Source organism: Rhinolophus ferrumequinum, chromosome 5 (assembly GCF_004115265.2).
Source record: "Rhinolophus ferrumequinum isolate MPI-CBG mRhiFer1 chromosome 5, mRhiFer1_v1.p, whole genome shotgun sequence".
In the NCBI taxonomy this organism is placed as follows: domain Eukaryota; kingdom Metazoa; phylum Chordata; class Mammalia; order Chiroptera; family Rhinolophidae; genus Rhinolophus; species Rhinolophus ferrumequinum.
Genome location: NC_046288.1, coordinates 8,628,056 through 8,649,370, shown reverse-complemented (window position 1 = coordinate 8,649,370; position 21,315 = coordinate 8,628,056). Strand labels below are relative to the sequence as shown.

Here is a 21,315-nt window from a genome sequence, read left to right as displayed (position 1 = left end):
AATTGGCTTATGAAGTACAAGCGTTTGCGATGAACTGGCTGAATGCCGTTTGAATCAAATGCAATGTGTTGCATGTCTGCTAGCATGTGCCAAAAGTCTAACACATGCTTGTCCTCCTGTTGGATCCATGGCCCTCACCAGGCTGTGAGGTGCGTGATGTGATGGAAGACACCACACGGCATTCATCTTTGGGCACCCTTCGCCCCTCCTGCCTAGAACAGCGTCTCGCCTTTGGCAGGCCCTCAACACACGTGTTTTGTAAGTGGAACTTCATTTCATGTAAGGAACAAAAAGTCTCTCTCATTCCCAGGAAAAAGATCATTTAGTTCAAGGGGAGTGAAATGCAAAACAGTGATCCAATAAGGAGTTTCTTTAAAAATTGATATTTCTTGTCTGACCTAGTACAAATAATTCAGCGAAATTTCATAGATGATTCACTCAGGTTTCTTGGAATCCATTATAAGAAAAAAAATCTGCTTTTTTCAAAATTCTTATTAAAAACAGTTATCAAAATAAGTCACTAAAAGAGAAATTTTTACTATGAGCTCTAGTTATATTGAAAGTGTTTCGCCATTCAAAACTATAGGAAATAAATAGTGAGAGCCCTTTACCAGCTACACATTTGGAATGGTCTTAGGCCCAGGGTCATCTGCTTTTGGAAGTCATGGGGATATTATTTGGAGTTTTCAGCTAGCAGAGGCTACAGACATCACCTAGAATGAAGACACAGACATCACAGGGAATGTTCTGACAATGATAGTCCCTGAAGTCCCTAGAGATCTGAGACGGAGCCTGAATTCTTCCCTCCATGGCCCAGCTCCCGCCAAAGGGCACATATGCCCATTCCACCAGAGAGCGAGGGAAATCCAGAAAGTGGTCTCAACATCCCCCAGTGCCTGCCCAGCTCTGGGTGCTGCTTCTGTCATCACAAACCCCACCACGTGCCTGTAGAGGATGAGAGAAAACAGCACGAGTCTTTCTGACTATTCACAGACAGGGTACCCTTCCTTAGAGTACACAGAAGAACTTGGACCTTTGGAATAAGTTGAAGAAAGACCACAAAAGTAGATCCTCTGAGCCCTGCATCCTCACGAATAATAATGACAATAAGAAGAGACAACACTTATTACCCACTACAAACCCACATTCTAGCTATGAATTTTAATTCTTGCAACACCACAATGTCAGTATTGCAATCGCCATTTTACAAATGAGGAAACCGAGATTTAGAGAAAATAAATAAATTGCTCCAAATCCAGCCTTATTGAGAAAGATTCAGCAGGGATCTATGTGCAAGTCTTTAGTCGCAGCCCTCCCTAAAATGAGAATAGGCCTCATGCATAAGGGGACGCAGTGTGGGAAGCACAGTTGTAGAGTCAGACGCATGCATTTGATTCCTAGCTCCAATCTCACTAGCTGTGTGACCTTGGATGTGTTCCTTAACTTCTCTGAACCTCAGTTTCCTATCTTTAAAATAGTGATAATAATGCCCACTACACAGCGTTGCTATAAAGTTTAAATGAGGACTCTATAAGCATTCATTTACTCTTCTGTAAATCTCTTTTCTAATAAAAGTTCGTGTGGCCTGATACCTTCTTCTGTGTGGACTTATGGTAAGCACAAATGAAGTAGGATGAAAAGGTCAAGACATTAGTCACACAGAAGACAGTATTATTTTGTGATGAAACCACCCTCTCTTTAAAGTGACATGTTTGGTGTAATTATGTTTTAAATGACTGTTTTAAAAGGAAAAGGGTATGACTCCATTAAAAATTAAAAGTAGGTATGGATGGGATGGGATGCTTAATGCAGTGGTATGTTACAAAACCAAAGAATGGTTAATGTCAGAATAACAACCTCCCAGCACAGAGAGAATGCCAATGATCACTCATTCAGAAAGTCTGAGCAGTCCTGAGTCACCTCCCCTTTCAGTGTCATCTCACGTCATCCTCTTCAACACGTGCTGGCCTAGTACCTGTAAAGATGCAGGATGAAGGAATACAAGGGGCTTTAAACTGTAGGCTGTGGGCCCCTCAGTGACTGTAATACTGGAGATAGGGACATGCACCCCCAAACAAGTGTCACCTTCAGAACAAGGCGCCTCCCTGCTGCTCGTGTTCACTATGCAAAGCAGACTTTACCCAGCTCGTGCTGTGGACAGGACATGCCAGCCTGCTCTTGTCTGCCATAAAGAAGACCGTGGTCTGTCAGAGACAAGAACAAGTCAGATAGAATTCTTTCCCTCAAGGGAAACCTCTGGGGTGATCTTTGAGGGATCGCTTGCTGAATTTCTTAGCACAATGGCAGGTGGGCTCTTGGTTATTGCTTTCTAAGGACTGAATAAGGCATGCTATAAGCATTCCAAGCTGTGGAGGATAAAGTGGGTATTCTCTACATTTTACAGGTGAGGTAACTGAGGCCCAGAGAAGTTAAGTGACTGGCCAAAAGTCACACAGCCTCTAGGTGCTGAGTCAGGATTTAAATCCAAGTCTAAGTCTATGCAGAGCACTCTGCCATTCCAGACTGCCTGCCCAAGACACCAAATAAGATAGCGAAGGGTTAACCAAATAGCAAAATATCTAAAGGGAAGGAGAAGATCTCTCCCTTAACATGGAAATATTAAATCCCACTCTGTGATCAGAGATCAGTCCTGAAGAGTCATCCTGAAAGCACATTTGTGGGTATGCAACATGATATGGACACAATGATTCTCACTCTGTCTTCTGCTAGTCACAGAGCAAGAAGCCAATGTCTTCTACAAGTGAAAAAGACCAAGAGATATAAAGGTGTGGAGATAAGCTATTTGAAGTGCTAAAAACAAACAAACAAACAAAAAAACAGTTAAGCTCTTCTTTGTGAGATGTTACACAAATACTATTAAAAAGTCCAAACAGACTGAAAAAAAGTCATTTGGAAAACTTTTAAAATAAGTCTATAAAACCCACAAATATAGCCAGCGGTTTTCAACACAGCCTATAGGGATTTTGACTCCAAGAAAAAAGTTCAGGTTATATTTAAAGATTTTATTTTATTTGAGTCCAGGAGTTGATCAAGGGTAGATGACAAAATGATTTTTAATCATTTGAAGATAAACAAAAAGCACTTAATGACACTCAGGCATTGGTATTGTTGCCAATATTCCTCCCTATGGTGTATACCCTTTTTTATAGAATAGTGATCAATTAGTAATTGTGATGCTGTATTCATGTGATAAAGGGTTTTATTTCTACAGTAGATACATATAAAAAAGCTGTTTTATCTACATTCTCATTTAATTGTCCCATTGAGAAGACTTGCTGTTCACGTCACAACCCAGGCACCACCTTGCTCCCGCTGGTAGCTCACCCAAATTGTGGTCAAGGTTTAGCAAGACGTTTAGCAAGAGGTTTAGCAATCTCATACATTCTAATCTATAGCATGAAAGCAAAGCTCAGAAATACAATTTGATTGTTATTTTCTGTAGCTCTCCTTCCTTTTATGTCATTCTAGTTCATTTCTTTGCCCCAATCTTTGCCCTTTTCTCCATTGCTTAGATACCAATGCTTTGAAATATTACATTGCAAATCAACTTGTTTCATCAAGTTGCTAGTTTTACGGACACCTCCATCTATATAATATACGTTCAGTGAATATCCGTCAACTTTCAAGACAATGAAGGGCTTTTGTACTGACACAATGCTGAGTCTACAAACCACTCCCATCTTTTAGGCTTCCCTCCCATGAAGCAATTCTGGAATGATGTGTTCAGATTTGCATCATTCTTCCAAACACTTGCTGAAAAATGTTTCTAATACTGACGTTTTCAATTGTTGTTTACGTTAACAATTACACAATCAAAACAACTTCAACAACAAAATTTTACAAGAGCAAGAGACTTCAACTTCAGAACATTGTCCATTGCTAAATTCGAATACATATATTTTAAAAGTATATTTATTAATAGTATGCTTTGGCCACCTGTTCTCTTGCTGCAGACGTACCAAAGAGACACAAAGCAGATTTCCAAAACATCAATTATTTTATAACTAAATCAAATAAGTCTTGCTTCCAGGGGAAAACGCAATGTTGTTAGAAGTTCTGGGAAAAACTGAAGATGTGTGAGAGTGAATAGTTAATTGTCACATTATTGAGTAAAGCCCAAACATTTGTCTTCAACTCCACAATGGACAGAATAAATCAGAAAGACATGAAGCTTATGGCGAAACCCAGCTTCACTGGAACTGGTATTTGCATTACTAGATGCTATGCCCATACAGGTCCATGAAAACAGAAACAAACTAAGCAAGCAGGCAAAATGAAAACTGGATGGTTTCCCAATAGTACTGTAAGCCTTCCTCCACATGACTTCTTTATTTGATTTTGAGTGTCATGTCCACTCAGAGCATCAGACACGCCTATTCAAATTATTCCTGCCTCCCAAAAGAGAATGTATGTAAATTTTCTATTATCAGTAGCTTTGGAAAAGGTAATGAGAGTTTTCTCATAAGGTAATGCTGCTGGAGCAATTAATATAACTCCAAATGTATCAATTTCCTACCCACTTTTAACTTTCTTTAACTCGAACTCTCAGGAGTGCCATCAATATTTTGAGAGTGTGCTAGGGATTAGACAATTTATTCTATCATTCCGGTATGCCTTTGATTGTGTAATTAAAGCATGGATGAAAACTCATTACTTAATGAGAAACCTGATATTTTAGGGTCATTTAAACCCTATAGTGCTATGAATTTCATTTTTGCAGAATATATTCTAGAACTCAGACCTTTTAGTCTTGGTAAGCCTCTTTTTTTCTTTCAAACTAAACTTATATATTTCTCAAATATTTAGTCTCCTACTGCAAATTTAGGTCTAGCCATCCCAATAGAGTACCATGTAACCTCTTTGAATCATCTAAAATCATCCACTTAAAACTGCATCTCAGAATACCATGCGTAACCCATCAAAGTCATAGTTTAGCAAACAAATCCAATATATTCTCAATAAATCACTTATATAAGAGATATTTAATGAATTTTTATTTATTTCTCTATATAAAGACCACAAACAAGCCAACAACAGTAGCTTCTCAAAACATTGAATGTTCCTAACAAAATTATCCCTGGTCATTACCCATCACTCTGACAGCTCTAATTTGCTATAAGATGCACTTGTCCATATTTATAGCAGCTGACAGGATTTCAGTTGATTGCTTGTGACATTTTGTCTAGACCAGAAGGGCAATGTTTACTATGGAAAATTCATTTTGGAGAGAAAGGTAATATTTCTTACCTAAAAGGCCAAAAGGATAAAATGATTTCAAAGATGGTTTGCCTTATGTGCTTTCAATGGCAAAAAGTATCAATATTTTTTAAGCAGAAAAACCCAAAATAATCATAACCAAACTTTTCTTTGGATAGCCCTTCAATCATTTTGCTTGACTACACGGTATTGTTTAGTAAAGAACATTGTCGTTTTCTATGCCCAGACACATTATGAGGTTACAAATACAAAGGTTTGCAGGGAAATGAAATGGCAATTAGCTCCACTTAAATTACTATTGGCATTTCTGGCCTTTCTACTGGTGACTTTGGAGCTTCACGGCGGAAACGTCAGGAAGAATTTTATCCTTTACCAACAGAGACAAAATCAGAGAGGGCATGAAAATAAGTCCCAATTAAATTTGAACATTGGAGTCTGACCTCTGTGTGTATCTAGATGCCTATCTAACAACATAGGAATCAGATGCAAACACACTATTATTCTGACTTCAAAATAGAATACAGCTGCTTTATCATATGTAATAATAAAAAGAATTCCTTACATTAGTGAAGTGTTTCTCTTTTTACAAAGGGTTTGCACATCTATCATTAAGGTTATGAACAGAAGTATAATATAGAAAAAGTCCATAGAGTTAACAGGAAAAACATCAATTCATGCCTCGCCATTTGATAATTTAAGAAGAAAATATAGCAGCATTCAATTCTAATCACTACTTATGACGATCAGTGACTAGGTGATATTTATCTAACACAGTCTCTTATCTTAACCAGTTATTAGTGTACATTCAAGAAAAGTGCCGTCTTGTATACACACCACAGTTGTCTTCGTCACTGTCATCGTCACAGTCAGGCTGGCCGTCACATCTTCTGGAAGCCAGAACACACCGTCCTGAGCCACACTTGAAGTGACTAGGTGAACATTCTGTTTAAAAACAATGGGCCACATGACTGTCAATAGACAGAAAACCCGGAACCATCACCTATTTATGGGTGGGATGTGGTCGAGAAGCTACTACTGAGGATGAGGAGGGTCCATTGCCACGCTGAAACAGCCAAAATTAACATGGCTTTCTGCCACCGGCCTATCAGCGTCTTCCTCCTTCATCCACGGCATCATCTCTCCAAATTAGCTGTTCAGTGTCTTTACACGTTCCAGTAATTAACTATCATCCTGAATGGACACCCTAACAATCGCCAGAGCCTAAAATGTCCTGTGGAGTGAATGTTTCTAACTACCCAGCTGCCCTTCACGTATCAAAATTGTTTCCCATCCTAATCTCTCCACCAGGTAGACAGGTGTCCGATTTTATTTCTCTACCTGAAGATCCTATATTGCCATGATATCTGACTGCTTTGCATGTGAAAGGACCACGGCCTGATCATTATCGTTAGGACGCCTAGAATAAAAGCAGGATCCATATATAATGGGCTCTGTGAGTTAACTGTGCTTAAAATGAATACCTGGAATATTAAATTCATCTCTGCAGTTTATTTTTAAAATGAAGACAGTGTCTAACAAACAGATGAGCACCAAATTCTTCAAAGCAATCAAGCTCTTGGATTCACTCACCTATATAGCCTGATTGGAAATTACATAGAGAACAGCAAAAATATATCAAAAAAGGTAGCTGATGTATTCATCCATGTTAGATACCCCACTGAAATTAATTTAAAAATGAACCTTCCACGTCTTCATCAGGCATTAGGCAGGTTTGATTGTCTGAATTTTCCTCTGGAAACTGATTGCAATATGTGTCTTCAGGCCACTGTAGGCCCACGATCCCAAGAACAGACTCACAGTGCTCTTTGGAGTGCTCACACAGTGTCCTAAAAGAGAAAGATAAAACATTAGAAGCAGAAATTGCTACATCTGAGACATACCTATGTTAGGAAACTATGTAGGGTTTTAATACTGTGTGGGTGGGCGTGTGGCTATGGTGTGTGTATTTGGGGTGTGTGTATGTATGTGCGTGTTAACCAAAATATATAGATACATAATAGGTATCTGGGACACCAAAACAAGTAATATCTCTACAGAGGGAATACGTTCCATCAACATTCTACCATCGAAAGAAACTTCATTGCAGAAATATAGAGATTTTGTTTTGTTTTGTTTTCTATTGAAATACATTTAACATACAACACTGTGTAAATTTAAGGCATAAAACATGTTGATTTGATATGTTTATATACTGTAATAAGATTGCTGTTGTAGTTCTAGTTAGTATAGTACCTCTATCAAAACACAAAATTATCATTTCTTTTTTTGTGGTTAGAAGAATTAAGATCTAGACTCTTAGTAAGTTTGATGGCTATGACACAATATATTGTCTGTAGTCACTACACTGTTTATTAGATCTCCAGGACACATGTGTCTACTCGTTGCAAGTTTGTACCCTAAACTACATCCCAGGACACAGATTGCCTTCTGTAGTTTGTCCTTCTCATTTTCTCTTTTGTTTTTTCAGACAGACATATTCTCCAACATTTTCATTCCAAGCAGGGAAGTCCCCAACATCAATTTGGATAGTCTGCCACCAACGGTCGTGGAATCTCTATGACACCCTCAGCCTCGGAGTTCTCTCCCTCTGCTGACCAGCCATGTGAGCCATTTCATGCGCCAACCTGGCTTACTTAAGGCAGTCAAGGCCTCTATTCCTTCAACTTAGACCAACATTGTTGAAAAGCTTGGTACTTCTCCCAAACCCATCTATGTTAAGCTCAAGTTGATTAAAACAAAGTTTGTTTTTGTTTTTAAAGAAAAGATATACAAAGTCTTTGTGCTAGGTGCTTTCACGTGTGTTCTCATTTGCACCCAGAATATTTGTAAATGGAGGTATCAGCATGTCTCATGGAAGATGTCTTTACTTCCTAAGGGAAAAAAAACAAAACCAAACAAGGTGTTGCCTATATCTTACCAAGAAATTAGTTAAATAGTTTTTTTAAAAAAAGTAGGCATAACCAAAGTAAGTTCTTAGGCAAATTTCTTAATGCCTTTCAAACACATTCTTATTTCTCAAAAGTTTTGAACTTTAAACTATAGGTTAATTTCAACAAGGTAGGGAATGGTTACCAATTGAATGGGGAAGTTTCAGAGAAAGCTCTGTGTAGATTTAAGTCTGTATCAGGCAGGACATAACTCAGTGCTGGTTTAGCCTAGGAATTTGGGGAGACGATAAAGCCGTGGCATTCCCATATAAGCTTTGCGAAAATGTAGCGCTCAACAGTGTTCAGTCATTTTCTGTTTAGCTGAATAATTTCATTGCACATTTATAAAAAATGTATATAAATCAGTTGCTGCTTTTAAATTAACTGTATAAAACCGAATTTATGTGAAAGATTGTATAGTGCCTGATTCTACCACTTCTTACATTTTTTCTATAAAATGGAAATAATACAACATGCAGGGGCTCTGTTCTTATCAGACTGTGTGGTGCTCAGCTCTAGATAGCGGCCCTGATGGTGGGGACTCCCTTAAAAGGTAATTTTGAGGGTGAGATGGCAGAAGTACTTTAAAGTATTTAGCACATAGTAAGAGCTTGATAATGGTAGATTTTTCATAACTTAAAGACTCATTTTAAGATCAATTAACAGGCTTGACAAAAGCAACAATGTATTGCTTTATGAACATATCATTATATTATTCTCATCATAATATTAAAAAATTTCCTTATAAATAAATATCAAAATGTTTAATTCATTTTGATAGCCACTGAAAATGAAAGATGTATGTGTATGTGTAAATCTAAGAAACAGAACTAAAGTATCTAAAAGAAGTTCACCGAAATGTTGACTGAAAGATGTTACAGCCTCAGCTTAGGCACTTTAATATGAAACTTCAGCCCTGAAATGATAAATTATATGTGAATATAAATTTGTTCCAGAGAATACTGCATTAGGGAAATTTTTATATACATACAAAAAGAAAGTCAGATATAAGCATTTGTTAATTACTATCAAAATCAATTATTCGTTATCATTGACCTTAACAATAGTGGAATAACTTAACATAAAATTGGTAGATGTTTTATTAGTAATACTTTAAAAGACATTTAACAGAAATTTTCAGAACTATATTTGCACATGCCAACATTAAGTTTTACTCTATTTATATAAATTGCTCAGTTCCCCAAGTCATTTTGAAATTTTATTATTTCCTGTTCCAACTCTATAGGTGCCCTTACCTCGTCATCCATTTGAGATTCGGTATACAATTTATTGTTTTCCCATCTGTCCTCTATATTGATATTGTTGCTTTGTCTTAAAACTCTAAGTGACTTCTGATCCCAACGTATGGTTTCCATAGTTACCAGTCACATGTAGACAAGCACATCTGTAGATTCACCCCTTGATGTAAAACAGCCCTGGGAGAGCAGCGGCCCACCTCCCAGACAGCCATCTTGTATATGCACGTCCTCTGACACATGGCATAAGAGGGACCAAACTGTCACGAAAGAGTTGTGTTCCTGTCCTGTCATCAGAGCTACTGTTTATTCAGGGCTCATATAATCAATTGGAAGCACTTCACATTTATGCACATTCATTTAATCCCACAACAACCAATACTATTCTGATTTTACAGGTAAAGGAACTGAGGCTGGGAGAGACGGAGGAATCGGTCTCAGGCTATCCAGCAAGTTGAGAAGAGCCAGAGCTCGAATCAGACAGTGGACTGCATGGTGATGCTCTTAACCCGTAGGATATCATTCATATCCTAAATCATGCTGCACCCTTGAAATGCAGGCAGAATTTCATTCAAGCAGGTAGAAAATCGTCAGCAACACCCCGTCCCTGACCAGCCTGGGAGGCTTGTGTCATGTCTCCTTCAAGCCACTTCTTGTGTAATGTCTCCAACTTTTGAGTGCTGTCAGAAGGCAGCATTGTAATCACATCAGTGTTGCCAGAGAAAGAGGTAATAACTATACCCCTTCTTCTGCTAACTCACATTTTAAAAAACACTTCTTGATCAACCAAAATGACACACGTCATTTTATTTGATTAAAGTACATGAATTATTATCAAAGACATTTCCTACCATCCTTGTTTAGTACATACTTCAGCAATGAATTCTCACTCAAGTAGTCATGTTAGAATTCCTCCTTCTTTACCTTTTAAATAGGAAATCTGTTAAATACAGAGAGCTTCTTAGCAAACTATGCACTTTGTCTAAACTCAAACTAAGTCTTCATTCTTTTGGGTCTCTCTGAGGGAAAGAGGATGCTTAGGGGCACCCCATCATATTACCTGCAAGGGGGGATACGTTGGCTTGTATTCACGTCACACTTGGGTACCAAGATGGTGCAAGCAAAGAACATGAGGTACTTGTAACAGTTGGTTTGAACAAGTGCAGGAAAAAGAGAGGACTCCCAGCTGATGGATGCTTCCTTTTGAGTCCTGTGGCCAAGGTAATTCGGATAATTTGTATGGTTGTAGGGCAAATTCATGCAGAGTTCCAATGTAATTGGTTCACATTGACCTAACAAGAAAATACACATACAGACACACATATATATTAATTTCGCATATGAAACAATTTCTTAAAACCTTATAAAATTGAACTCTATTGAATCCTTTCTCTTTAAAGTGGCTAAGGCTAGAATGCAAGCAGTATAGAACATTGCTATCAAAAGATAAATAATTTGGTTAATAAAGTGCTAAACGAAGATTTATTTCTGTATATGTGGTTGCTAGCACAGTACCCAGTACTCATGTCTTACAAAGTCTTTCTATTTTTTTCCTCAGCTCAACTAATCTGAAAGTGATTCTTTTTTATGATTCTTCTCACTTACTTTAATTTGTTTTCTTCTTCTGATTTATTCATTACTTCTAAACTAGTACATTCTCCATAATCTTCATAGCCATTAAAAAAAATGAATTTGGCTAAGTAGGCAATTACATGATTTTTTTTTCTACATTTTATTCTTGATCAATGGATTTAAATATAAGTTTATAAGATTTCAGGGCCAGAGGAGGCTGAGATCTGTTAGTTATCCATTGCCAATCAGATAAAATCCTAACCTATTAGGTTGGCATCCAGTGCTATTTCACAGTCCTAAGTTTCCAGCCTCATTGCCTGTGACTATCCCACCAGCAGAATTTCCTTGACAACACCAGATATTTTAAGAACGCATGCTTGGGCAGCCAGATGGCTCAGTTGGTTAGAGCGTGAGCTCTGAACAACAGGGTTGCCGGTTCGATTCCTGCATGGGATGGTGGGCTGTGCCCCCTACAACTAAAGATTGAAGACAGCAACTGGACTTAGAGCTGAGCTGCGCCCTCCACAACTAGATTGAAGGACAACAACTTGGAGCTGATGGGCCCTGGAGGAACACACTGTTCCCCAATGTTCCCCAATAAAATTTATATATATATATATAAAAAGAATCATGTTTTTGTGGGCACTTTTATTTTCTCTCTTACCCCCTTCTTTTCTTCACATACTTGTAATCACCCCTCAAATGCAGTCATGGTTCTAGCTGCCAGGTGCATATAGCACCCACTGCCTGGAATGATCCTTTCCCATCTCCCCACCAAGCTAACTCCCCCTTGGCTTATAGGACTCAGCATGAACACCTCTTCCAAGAAGTCTTCTGGCCTACCACTCTCCCCGACCCACTCCCAGTATGAGTTTCTTTTGAGTGCCATAGCATCTTAGGCATGTTTCTGCCATACAATCATTACCTCTGCTGTATTCTTTACTTACTTGCCTCCCCCACACAATTTGGAGATTTTTGAGAAATTAGACTATAGTTTTTGATCTCAAAGTCAGCACCTAGGACAGTGCCAGAATGAAGGAAGGAAAGGAGGGGGAGAAAAAATGTCAGGAACTATCCGAGGCACTGACAATATAAAAATAATGAAAATAAATATATAGTCCCTGCCACTGAGTCTCTCCACAATCTCCACAGGAAGAAAGACATAAGTTCTGATAGCTATAGTAGAACTCACGTGAACAGGCTAGAATAGTGGCCTTGGACAAATGGTAGGAGCCCAGCGGGACAAGATGGAGCAAGAGTGGCTTGGGAAGCCTTCCAAGGATAAGTGGGGTTTGGGCAGGTTTAGGGGAATGCAGTAGAAAAGCCCCCTGTTCCCTCTCTGTCCGGTACACGTGCCAGATTCCTGGAGGTGAGAGAGGTAATCGAGGAAGAATCTTTGTAGAATCAGCCCAGGCTGCCTGAATACTCCATCCTTTATTAAGAGTTCTTATTCAAATTACATTTAATTATTTGACTAAGAAGTGGTATGTATGCCAACTGATTAGCAATAGGAACTGGAGTGAAATATTAAAACAGCTCTAGGGCTACTTCTCAATTTAAAGACTCTGAGGGCTTCACAGAGATTAAGTGGATAAAGAGGGTGACACTGGCCAGATGGAAAGTGCTATGGACAAAGTGTAACAAAACTCGCAGTTTACTGGGGAAGACGTAACACTATAAAGTTGGCACAACCTTGAAGATGAGTGCAGGGTGGAGAGAAGAAAAAGAGAGGAGGTATGGGTTTGGTTCAGTTTGTCATTTCCTTTGATTTGTGAAAGAGGAGGAACATTTACATATTTTGATTACAAATTATTTTTTAAAATGTATGATCTTCTTAACAATAAAAACAACACAAAGATGCATAAAGAAAAAGTTCATCATCTCCCTACTCTCCCTTCTCTCACGTTCACTCAAAGCCAGCAGATGGGTTTGAATGCTTCCATTTCACTGCTCATCTCTATATTTACAAGCATTTACACACATAGTTAGATTTGTGTGTTTGTTGTTGCCAAAGTAGAATTGTACTGCTATTCTTCAACTTTTTGTTGCTTAATTATTTATCATGACCATTCTCCAAGTCAGTAAATACAGTTCGACTGTATATTTTTCCTAATTTTTAAAATATACTTATAATTTTACAAAAATGGGATCATTCACGAAGATTTTCAGTGCAGTCTTTTTTTCCTTGCGTATGCCTTTCCTTTCTCTCTCTTCCTCTACCAACCTACCAAGTTTTAACTTTTTATCGGTATATTTCACTTAGTTGATTAATAGAAATATCACATGGATGATTTTTCTCTCTTTTATGTGTGGAGAACTTATTGCTTTTGATGTAGGATAAGATACAACTTTTAAGTGTTTCGGAGACAAAGGAGATGAAAGGATTAAGCTTGATCATATATTATTCTGGAGCTCTTTATTGAATGTGTAAGGTTGATTGAATCTTGTGTTTTATTCATTCATAAGGCATTCTTCACGGAGTGCTAAGCAAGAGAAACTCTCATGATGTCTGTCAACCTCAAATTCTATGATTTATGACATCAATAAGCTTTTTTTATCTTAAGTGCGAGACTCACTCACTAGCCTGATTTACAATAGCCACTAGAGGGCGATCGCGTCACAAACATTTGAGGATATTCAAATGCCACAGGACTGTTTTCTTTTTTTTTCCTTCTTTTTAAAATTAGTTTCAGGTGTAGAAAACAATATAATAGACATTTCACCCCTCCTCCAATCTACTACCCCTCTGACATCATATATAACTGTTACAATTCCGCTGTCTCTATTCCCTACTGTTTTCCATGGAGTTTCACGCAGCGCCTAGCACAGTATCCTGAACCTAGATGACATTTAATAAATATCTTTTGAAAAAACAATGATCCTGGTGGAGTCTCGATGATATCTCACCTTCCAAAGTCTGAAACAAGATCTGTTAAGCTCAACCTAAAGATAGCTTTGTTAACTAAATGATGTTACATCCGTGCCATGAAGCAATAACTCTGAAGTTACTGGAAACCACATATTAAATGATAGTCACTTACATGAGAAAATGTCACTTTTCAACATCCATTGGCATATAGAATATTCCAAGATTCATCTTGCCTCAAACTCTAAATCTCTCTTGATCACTACAATTTTTTATTGAGATATAACTGACGTACATTAGTAGTGAGTGTACAACATAATGATTCAATATATGTACATTATTATTCTTAATAGTGTGATGAGCTATTATAAGGTGACCACCCTTGTACCTTCCACCCACGTCAAGAAATTGAACTTTGCCAGGCACTCCAGATGTCCATTCATATACCCTGCCTCTTACATCAACCTTGCCCTCTCCCCCCAAAGTGACTACTGAGTTTCAGAGTTATCACTTCCTTGCTCTTCTTTATAGTTTTATTAACTCAGGGTGCATCACCCCTAGATGTTATAGTTTAGGTTTGTCCATTAAAATTTTTGTTTTGTTTTGTCTTTTAAGTGTCATGATATCTGAGTTCCCCATCTATCCTTTTATTTTTCCTTGTAGTTTAACTATTGAAGAACTCAAGGGTTTGCCCTGTAGAATGTGCCAGGTTTTGCTACTTGCACACTCTCGGTGAAGTTAATCACGTCCCCACCTCCCACCTCCTCCAGATTTCCTGAGCACCAGCAGCTGAATTCAGATCCAGTGGGTGGATCAGGTGTCATCCCTTTGGCAAAACTAGAGGTGCTGCAGTGTTCTTTCATCAGAAGACACCGTGCATCTGATTTCTCTCTTTTTGTGATCCCCACAACTGTATAAACTCAACGCCTTGACCCATTCATCCATTGTGTTACCAAATAGTAATAATATTCTAATTCACTTATTTTTCACTTATTAATTGGGAATGCTCTTACAAAAAGATCATTCTTCTCATCTACTATTTGCTCCCAAGGACTGAAGTCCTTAACTATTATGGTGTCTGTCTTTTTTTACCACATCCAATACACTTGTTCCTTCCAACTAGAGATTGCAGAGAGAGGGAAGGACATTGATAAACCATGGCAGATTATTCGCAGAGCAAAGCTGTTCATTTCTTCCTCACTGTTGGAGAAAAAACTGGATGAGTAAACACATAGAACTAAAGGTTGATGGAATATCATGGGAAACTTGGGAGAGTCCCTGAGGCATGATTATCATATGTAGCCTCATACAGCCGTGGTGATCAAGGGCCTGGAGAGGTGGGGAGAGACACATGCCCAGGAGCTGCTCTTTCGGCCAGGTTCCCCCAGCTGTCTGGATTGCAAACGACACGCCCAAAATAATGAATTAGTCTCTCCCCAGCAGAAGGAAGGATGTGTCTGCATTTTGCCTCTGAGCAGTGCACAAAAATGTTAGAAAATTCTGGACTATGAGTGGATGCGGTGATACTGTGATACATCAAGCCTAAAAGTACATAGTATCATCAGAGATGTGGCTTTTAGGAATGTTTTAAATTGTAGGCCTTTCTGGGAATCTGAGAAAAGCCATGCACCTTCTCCATCGAGAAATGGAAAACTATGAAGACTTTTTCACAACCAATCAGGGCTGTCACATTCTCCTGCAATCCAGTCATGAACAGGCTACTAAAACAATTATTCTCAACCTTGGCTACACATTGGAGTCACCTGGGACCACTGGAAAGCTAGATAATATTTTATGGGATGGCAAAAACCAGTATCTTCAGGGACTAGAATCCCAGTAACTTCAGTGAGACACTGACTCCTACAGGCAAAATATCCACATTCTCCAAATTCATGTTCTCCACTGGGAAGAACCAAAGAGAGAAAGTGCTGTGCAGTTGTGCCTCGGAATGTAGGTAATAATAGAGTCTCTAGTGGTAAAGATCTTCAAATAATCACATTTTCAAGGTGCATGAAGACCTTTCTGAGAGGGGATGCTACCATTCTATCTTTACAGAAAAATAGGCACACACTTCCCATCTTAAAGCTCTTTGAAAAATAAGGAATAACATCTTTATTCTCAATTGGAAGTCAGCATACGAGTTCAGACAATTACATTTGTGAACTTGTTGCAACGATGTTGCTAACCTTTTTTGATATCAGAGAGATTTTTCATTATGAAATTGTACCAACTGGACAAACAGTTAACCACGTTTACTATTTGGAAGTGCTGAAAAGGCTGCGTGAAAAAGTTAGACAACCTGAACTTTTCGCCAACAATCCATGGCTCTTGCATCACAACAATGCACCAGCTCACACAGCACTGTCTGTGAGGGAGTTTTTAGCCAGTAAACAAATCACTGTATTGAAATACCCTCCCTACTCACCTGATCTGGCCCCCAATGACTTCTTTCTTAATGCGAAAATAAAGGAAATATTGAAAGGAAGACATTTTGATGACATTCAGGACATCAAGGGTAATACGACGACAGCTCTGATGGCCATTCCAGAAAAAGAGTTCCAAAATTGCTTTGAAGGGTAGACTGGGCTCTGGCATCAGTGCATAGCTTCCCAAGGGGAGTACTTCGAAGGTGACCCTAGTGACATTCAGCAATGAGGTATGTAGTACTTTTTCTAGGATGAGTTCGCAAACTTAATTGTCAGACCTTCGTACATTGACCCAGAAAGGTCACTGAGTAAAACTAGGGCCCCCAAACTTTAGCAAACCCAAGGACCCAAACCGTTCAGCCTTTCAACCTCCTGGCTTCCAGGGACCTTCGGGTGAGAAGCTGTGTTAAAAAGTCACACTTTCATGCCGACTGAAAGCTGACAGATCTGCTTCTAAATTTCAAGCTGACGGTGAGGTCAAAAATTAATTAGGGAAGTGAAAGAAGTGAGTAGAATATGAACACAGAGACCAGGAGTAAGAAATCATCACTAGAAATCAGAGTCTTTGGGCCCTTTCAGATTCATTTTCAATTTCCCAGGAGTGTCTACACAGTCCTCTGCTATGCGTACCCATTCTATCTTCCCCTAGTAATTCCTCCTCCTGGGATCCAGTGAGAGCCTCCAGTTTACACCATTTGGAGCTGTTACCTTGTCACCAACACACCTTAACATAATGGCTGCAAGGTCATTATATGTCAGCAAAGTTCCTGGAAAGGTGAAAATAAAGTTCATGAAATAGCAGAGAGCCAAAGTTTTGTGTGGCTATTTAGATGAACTTCATATTTGCTTCTTGGATAAAGTTTCCATTTTTGAAGCTGTGCTTTAAAAAGGAAGAAAGATAACATCTGCCAGCAGATGGAGCCAAGAAAATAATATATAGGAGCTGCTGTTGAGTTGAAAGTAATGGTAATGATATCAAGCAATGCGGATTTATAGCCCATTCACAATGACACATTTGTTTCTGATTTCAGTTAATTAAGACCATTTTGTTTCTTTTCTGCTACTACATGCAACCTTTAAGAAAGAAAAAGCAAATACACATATGTATTTTGGAGAGACTCCAGGCTTCAGCATTTTAACGTCAATGCAAAAGGAAAAAGCTGAATGCATATCCTGACACGAGGGGTGCATTTGTCAGCTGCTATACTTACTACAGTTATTTGGACTGTTGCTCGGGTCACAAAGAGAGCTACCACCACATGAGTCAAGGCAGGAATTATAGAGGCATCTTTGGTCACCCTCTTGACATGGAGTCCGACCTACAGAGGAGGGAAAGGCACATTCGCTTTCATCATTTGTAAATTCCTTACTCTAAGATGTAAACGATGGAGATTGTCTGGTGGAGCTGAAGAATGACCCAACTTTAATCTCTTCCCAATTTCGCCACAGATATTGACCACGTGGTGAATAGGTATTTTCTGGATTAATTTTCCTGGCAACTAAATACAACAAGTTATTCCAAAAAGGATTCTGTAAGCAGGAAGAAATGAGGCAACAAACCTATCCTACAGAAACAGGTTATTTTGCTCTCAAAGGAAAAAATGATCATGTTTTATATTTACATGGGTGCATATGCTTGATTACAAAATAAAATGTAAGTAATTTGAGGGAGAGGCCCATAAAAAATCCTGAAATTTTGAATATTAAATGATACTATTTGAAAAAACTCATTTGTTCCCGACACTAGTCTTCTCTCTAAAAGAAAATACTTTCCCTAATAGTAAGTAGTTCATCAAGACCAACAACACAATAAAGGTACTTTATCATGGTGCAGATGTTATCCATATTTTCTGTATGTCCTTGGAAAGTATCATTGGCCTAGCTGTGATGACCTGAGAATTGGGTTTCTAGTTTCTAAATGAACGACAACAGTAATGTCAGCCTAATGGCTTTTCCTTAAGGTGTGTAGAGAGGAAACTGCTTTTCCCATTGATTTTCTGGTCATTTGTAGGTTAAATGGGTAATGTAATAAATTGCTGCCCCTTCTCTTTCTAGCTCTCCTCCATTATACTCAATTACTTTCAGACACATCACCTGGAATCTAGAAAATCTTGCGAGGCATTTTTAAGTGGAAATGATAGTAAGTGTATACAGACAATCATTCTTATTTATAATTCTAAGATAATGTTTATTATACTGGACTCTTTCTCCTTTCCAGTACCATTAATGTACAATATACCATAGTATTGCAGAAAAAGAGATGTCACTGTTTTTTTTTTGTTTTTTTCTCGTTTTTTGGTCAGCAGAGTCAAACCTTTTGTACAAGGTAAGCCAGGCTAATTTCTACGAGTTTAGTCTCTTAAAGAAATTTAATTAAAACATGCATTCATTATTTTAGGACATATTAAGTGCCTGCTATGTGACAAGCTTATGTGACAAGGTAGGCACTGAACATTAAAAGAAAAAATAGAAGATAGGTTATGCTCTAATTGGGGATTTCATCATGAACAGAAACTTACAATGCTGTGTGATCATTGCTTTGCTGGAAGCATCAGGTTGGTGCAAAAGTAATTGCGGTTTACAAGGTTAAAACTAATTGCCAAAACCACAATTACTTTTGCACTAACCTACAAGGAGCAGTAGAAGCAAACCAGGGCAATAAGAGGAAAGCTTCTCAAAGGAGTTTTTCAGGCTGATGGGGTAAATTGGGGTAAGAGGGACGGATGTGTTTCCCAGGCAGACAGCAGAATATGCAAAGGCCTGGGGTGGGAAAGTGCAGAGTCGGAGTCAGTGGAGCTGAAGGGAAACTAGACCAGAAGGCAGAGAGCGGAACCTGAGGGTTGCAAAGGCCTAAATTTCCAACAGGACCCTTAGCCCTGGGAGGAGTGTTCCCTGCTTCCCTCTCCAGCCTTGTGTAGCAGAACCAGCCTGCAATCACTTGCTGACAATCGTTCTGTGGTAACATGCTCTTCTTCACTCTCCGCTCTCTAATGCAAAGGCCTTCTCCCAGTACCCCAAACATGTGCTGCTTCTTCCTTCCTAGGAACCTTGGGCCAAGTGGCTTCCTGTGTCTGAAATGCTTTCTCCAGTTCCACTCTCCTTTGCTAACCCCACTCATTCTACAGATCTTAGCTCTGGAAGATTCCCTGAGGCCCTTTGGCAGAGTATGCATATATGGTCTCCTAGCACCTTGACTTCTCCCCGTGGTCTGTGTGGCTTCGTGGTAAGATACGGAGGTGTGTAATTATTTGTATCATGCCTGTCTCCCGCAGGAGGCTGCAAGCTCCACGAGCTGTTTTGCTTGCCTCCAAATTCCCAGTGGTGGACCACATATTAGCACCACAATATACATTTATTAAGTTGAATTCATTAGAGTAAATAATATTAAGATGCTAAAATTTTACTTTTCAATCCATTTTATCATGTGACTTTCTTATGTCTCGCATCTGTAAGGAAATAATTTACAGATCCTGTCATTGCATAATAAAGAATCCAAACTTATTTCAAACAGAGTTGAATTATGTAGGAAGAAAGAACAATTTGGTCCACAGAGAGGTTCTTGGTTGATATACACACAACTCACGCCTAGAAAAGGATTTCCTTCTGAATTTTAAAATTGGTAAAATGAAGCACTGCTTACCTATTTTTTAATGTTATAAATCTGTAATTAAAAGGCTCTCCCTTTAGGTCTGGAATGCTTTCTCACTAAAGCTATTCTAATGATTAATATTCATTGTGACAAAAGTAATTTAGCTACAGGTGACCAATCTCATTAGCTGTTTATAAATGTACAGAGCCCAAGATGTACAGGCCCTTTAACATAAAGGCCATATAATAATAGCAAACATTTATTTAGTTGTCACCATGTGTCAACTCTATGAAGTAGTTATCATTATTCTGAGTTTTCAGACACAGAAACTGAGACATATAGGGTTAAGTAATTGGCCTACAGTCAACCAGATAGTAGCTAACAGAACTGGGGCTGCAACAACCATATTCTTAAAAACTAAGCTATGAGGGTAAGTGGCAAAGTCACGTATATACAAATGTAGTGATTTTTAAGTCTAGGAATATTCTTACCAGCCCTGTATTGAGAGACACTTCTACACAAACTAGGGCTTAAAACAATCAGCATGGAACTTTTTTTTCTGACAAAAATAATCACATTTTAAAAACCAATTTATTTGATTCACTTTTTCTCTTTGAGTTTCACAAATGGATATCAGACGCTTTTTAAAGTGCATGAAAGTATATTGCTTGGTAATGTGCTGCATTAAATTGCTTTTCTGAACAGGGTTATTTTAGGAAGCTGTTACATTTAATTTCAGAAGCCAATTCCTTCTAATTGGAATCTAATCTAATGTAATCAAATACTATATACTGAACTTTTTATCATGGAGTTGCCTTTCCGCATCAAGCAGTTAACTGAATCTTCCCATGCTGTTTAAGTTTTTAACCTCTTCTCTCCACCCATGGGAGTGATTTTTCAGTATAAGTTTCTTGAGAATTATATTTATGACAAGACAGAGTTTTCTGGCTGACCACTGCTGTGAAGACCACTGCGTTAAGTAATCTGTCTGGAATTATTCCTGTAGGAATCCTATTTAAGCATTAGGTAATATCCAACTTTTTGCTTCGTCCCCAAGGAAAGGTCCATCGATAAGGAATGTTTTAGAAGCTGTCGCATACACTTACCCTCACTGCAGTTCTGCTCGTCACTTCCATCCTTACAGTCCTCTTCTCCATCACACTGGAAAGTGCCGGGGATGCACTGTCCATTTCTGCATTCCACCAGACCCTGGCTGTGACAGGCTGGTAAAAAAGCAAGAATCATTTTCACATTATTTATGAGTACTTCTTTCAGTCGGCAGAGCAAATAAATGGTTCGTGTTTATCCGACATCACCAAGAAATGACGTGTTCTGAATATCTGAATGTTCTGCATAAAGGAATGAATGTGGCATTAATTTTTAAAATTCCAAGTATTTTTAAAATGGAAAGTTTTCTTTC

General features: G+C 38.5%; 1 protein-coding gene across 1 annotated transcript in view; it reads right to left on the bottom strand.

Annotated features, from left to right (window-relative positions):
- Positions 1 to 21,315, bottom strand: part of CORIN (corin, serine peptidase) — a 202,541-nt gene that overhangs the window by 40,981 nt on the left and 140,245 nt on the right. The window contains 5 exon segments of the mRNA XM_033106663.1: positions 6,073 to 6,180; positions 6,940 to 7,085; positions 10,503 to 10,734; positions 17,518 to 17,625; positions 21,002 to 21,118. Of these exon segments, the coding sequence (XP_032962554.1) occupies positions 6,073 to 6,180; positions 6,940 to 7,085; positions 10,503 to 10,734; positions 17,518 to 17,625; positions 21,002 to 21,118 (711 nt within the window).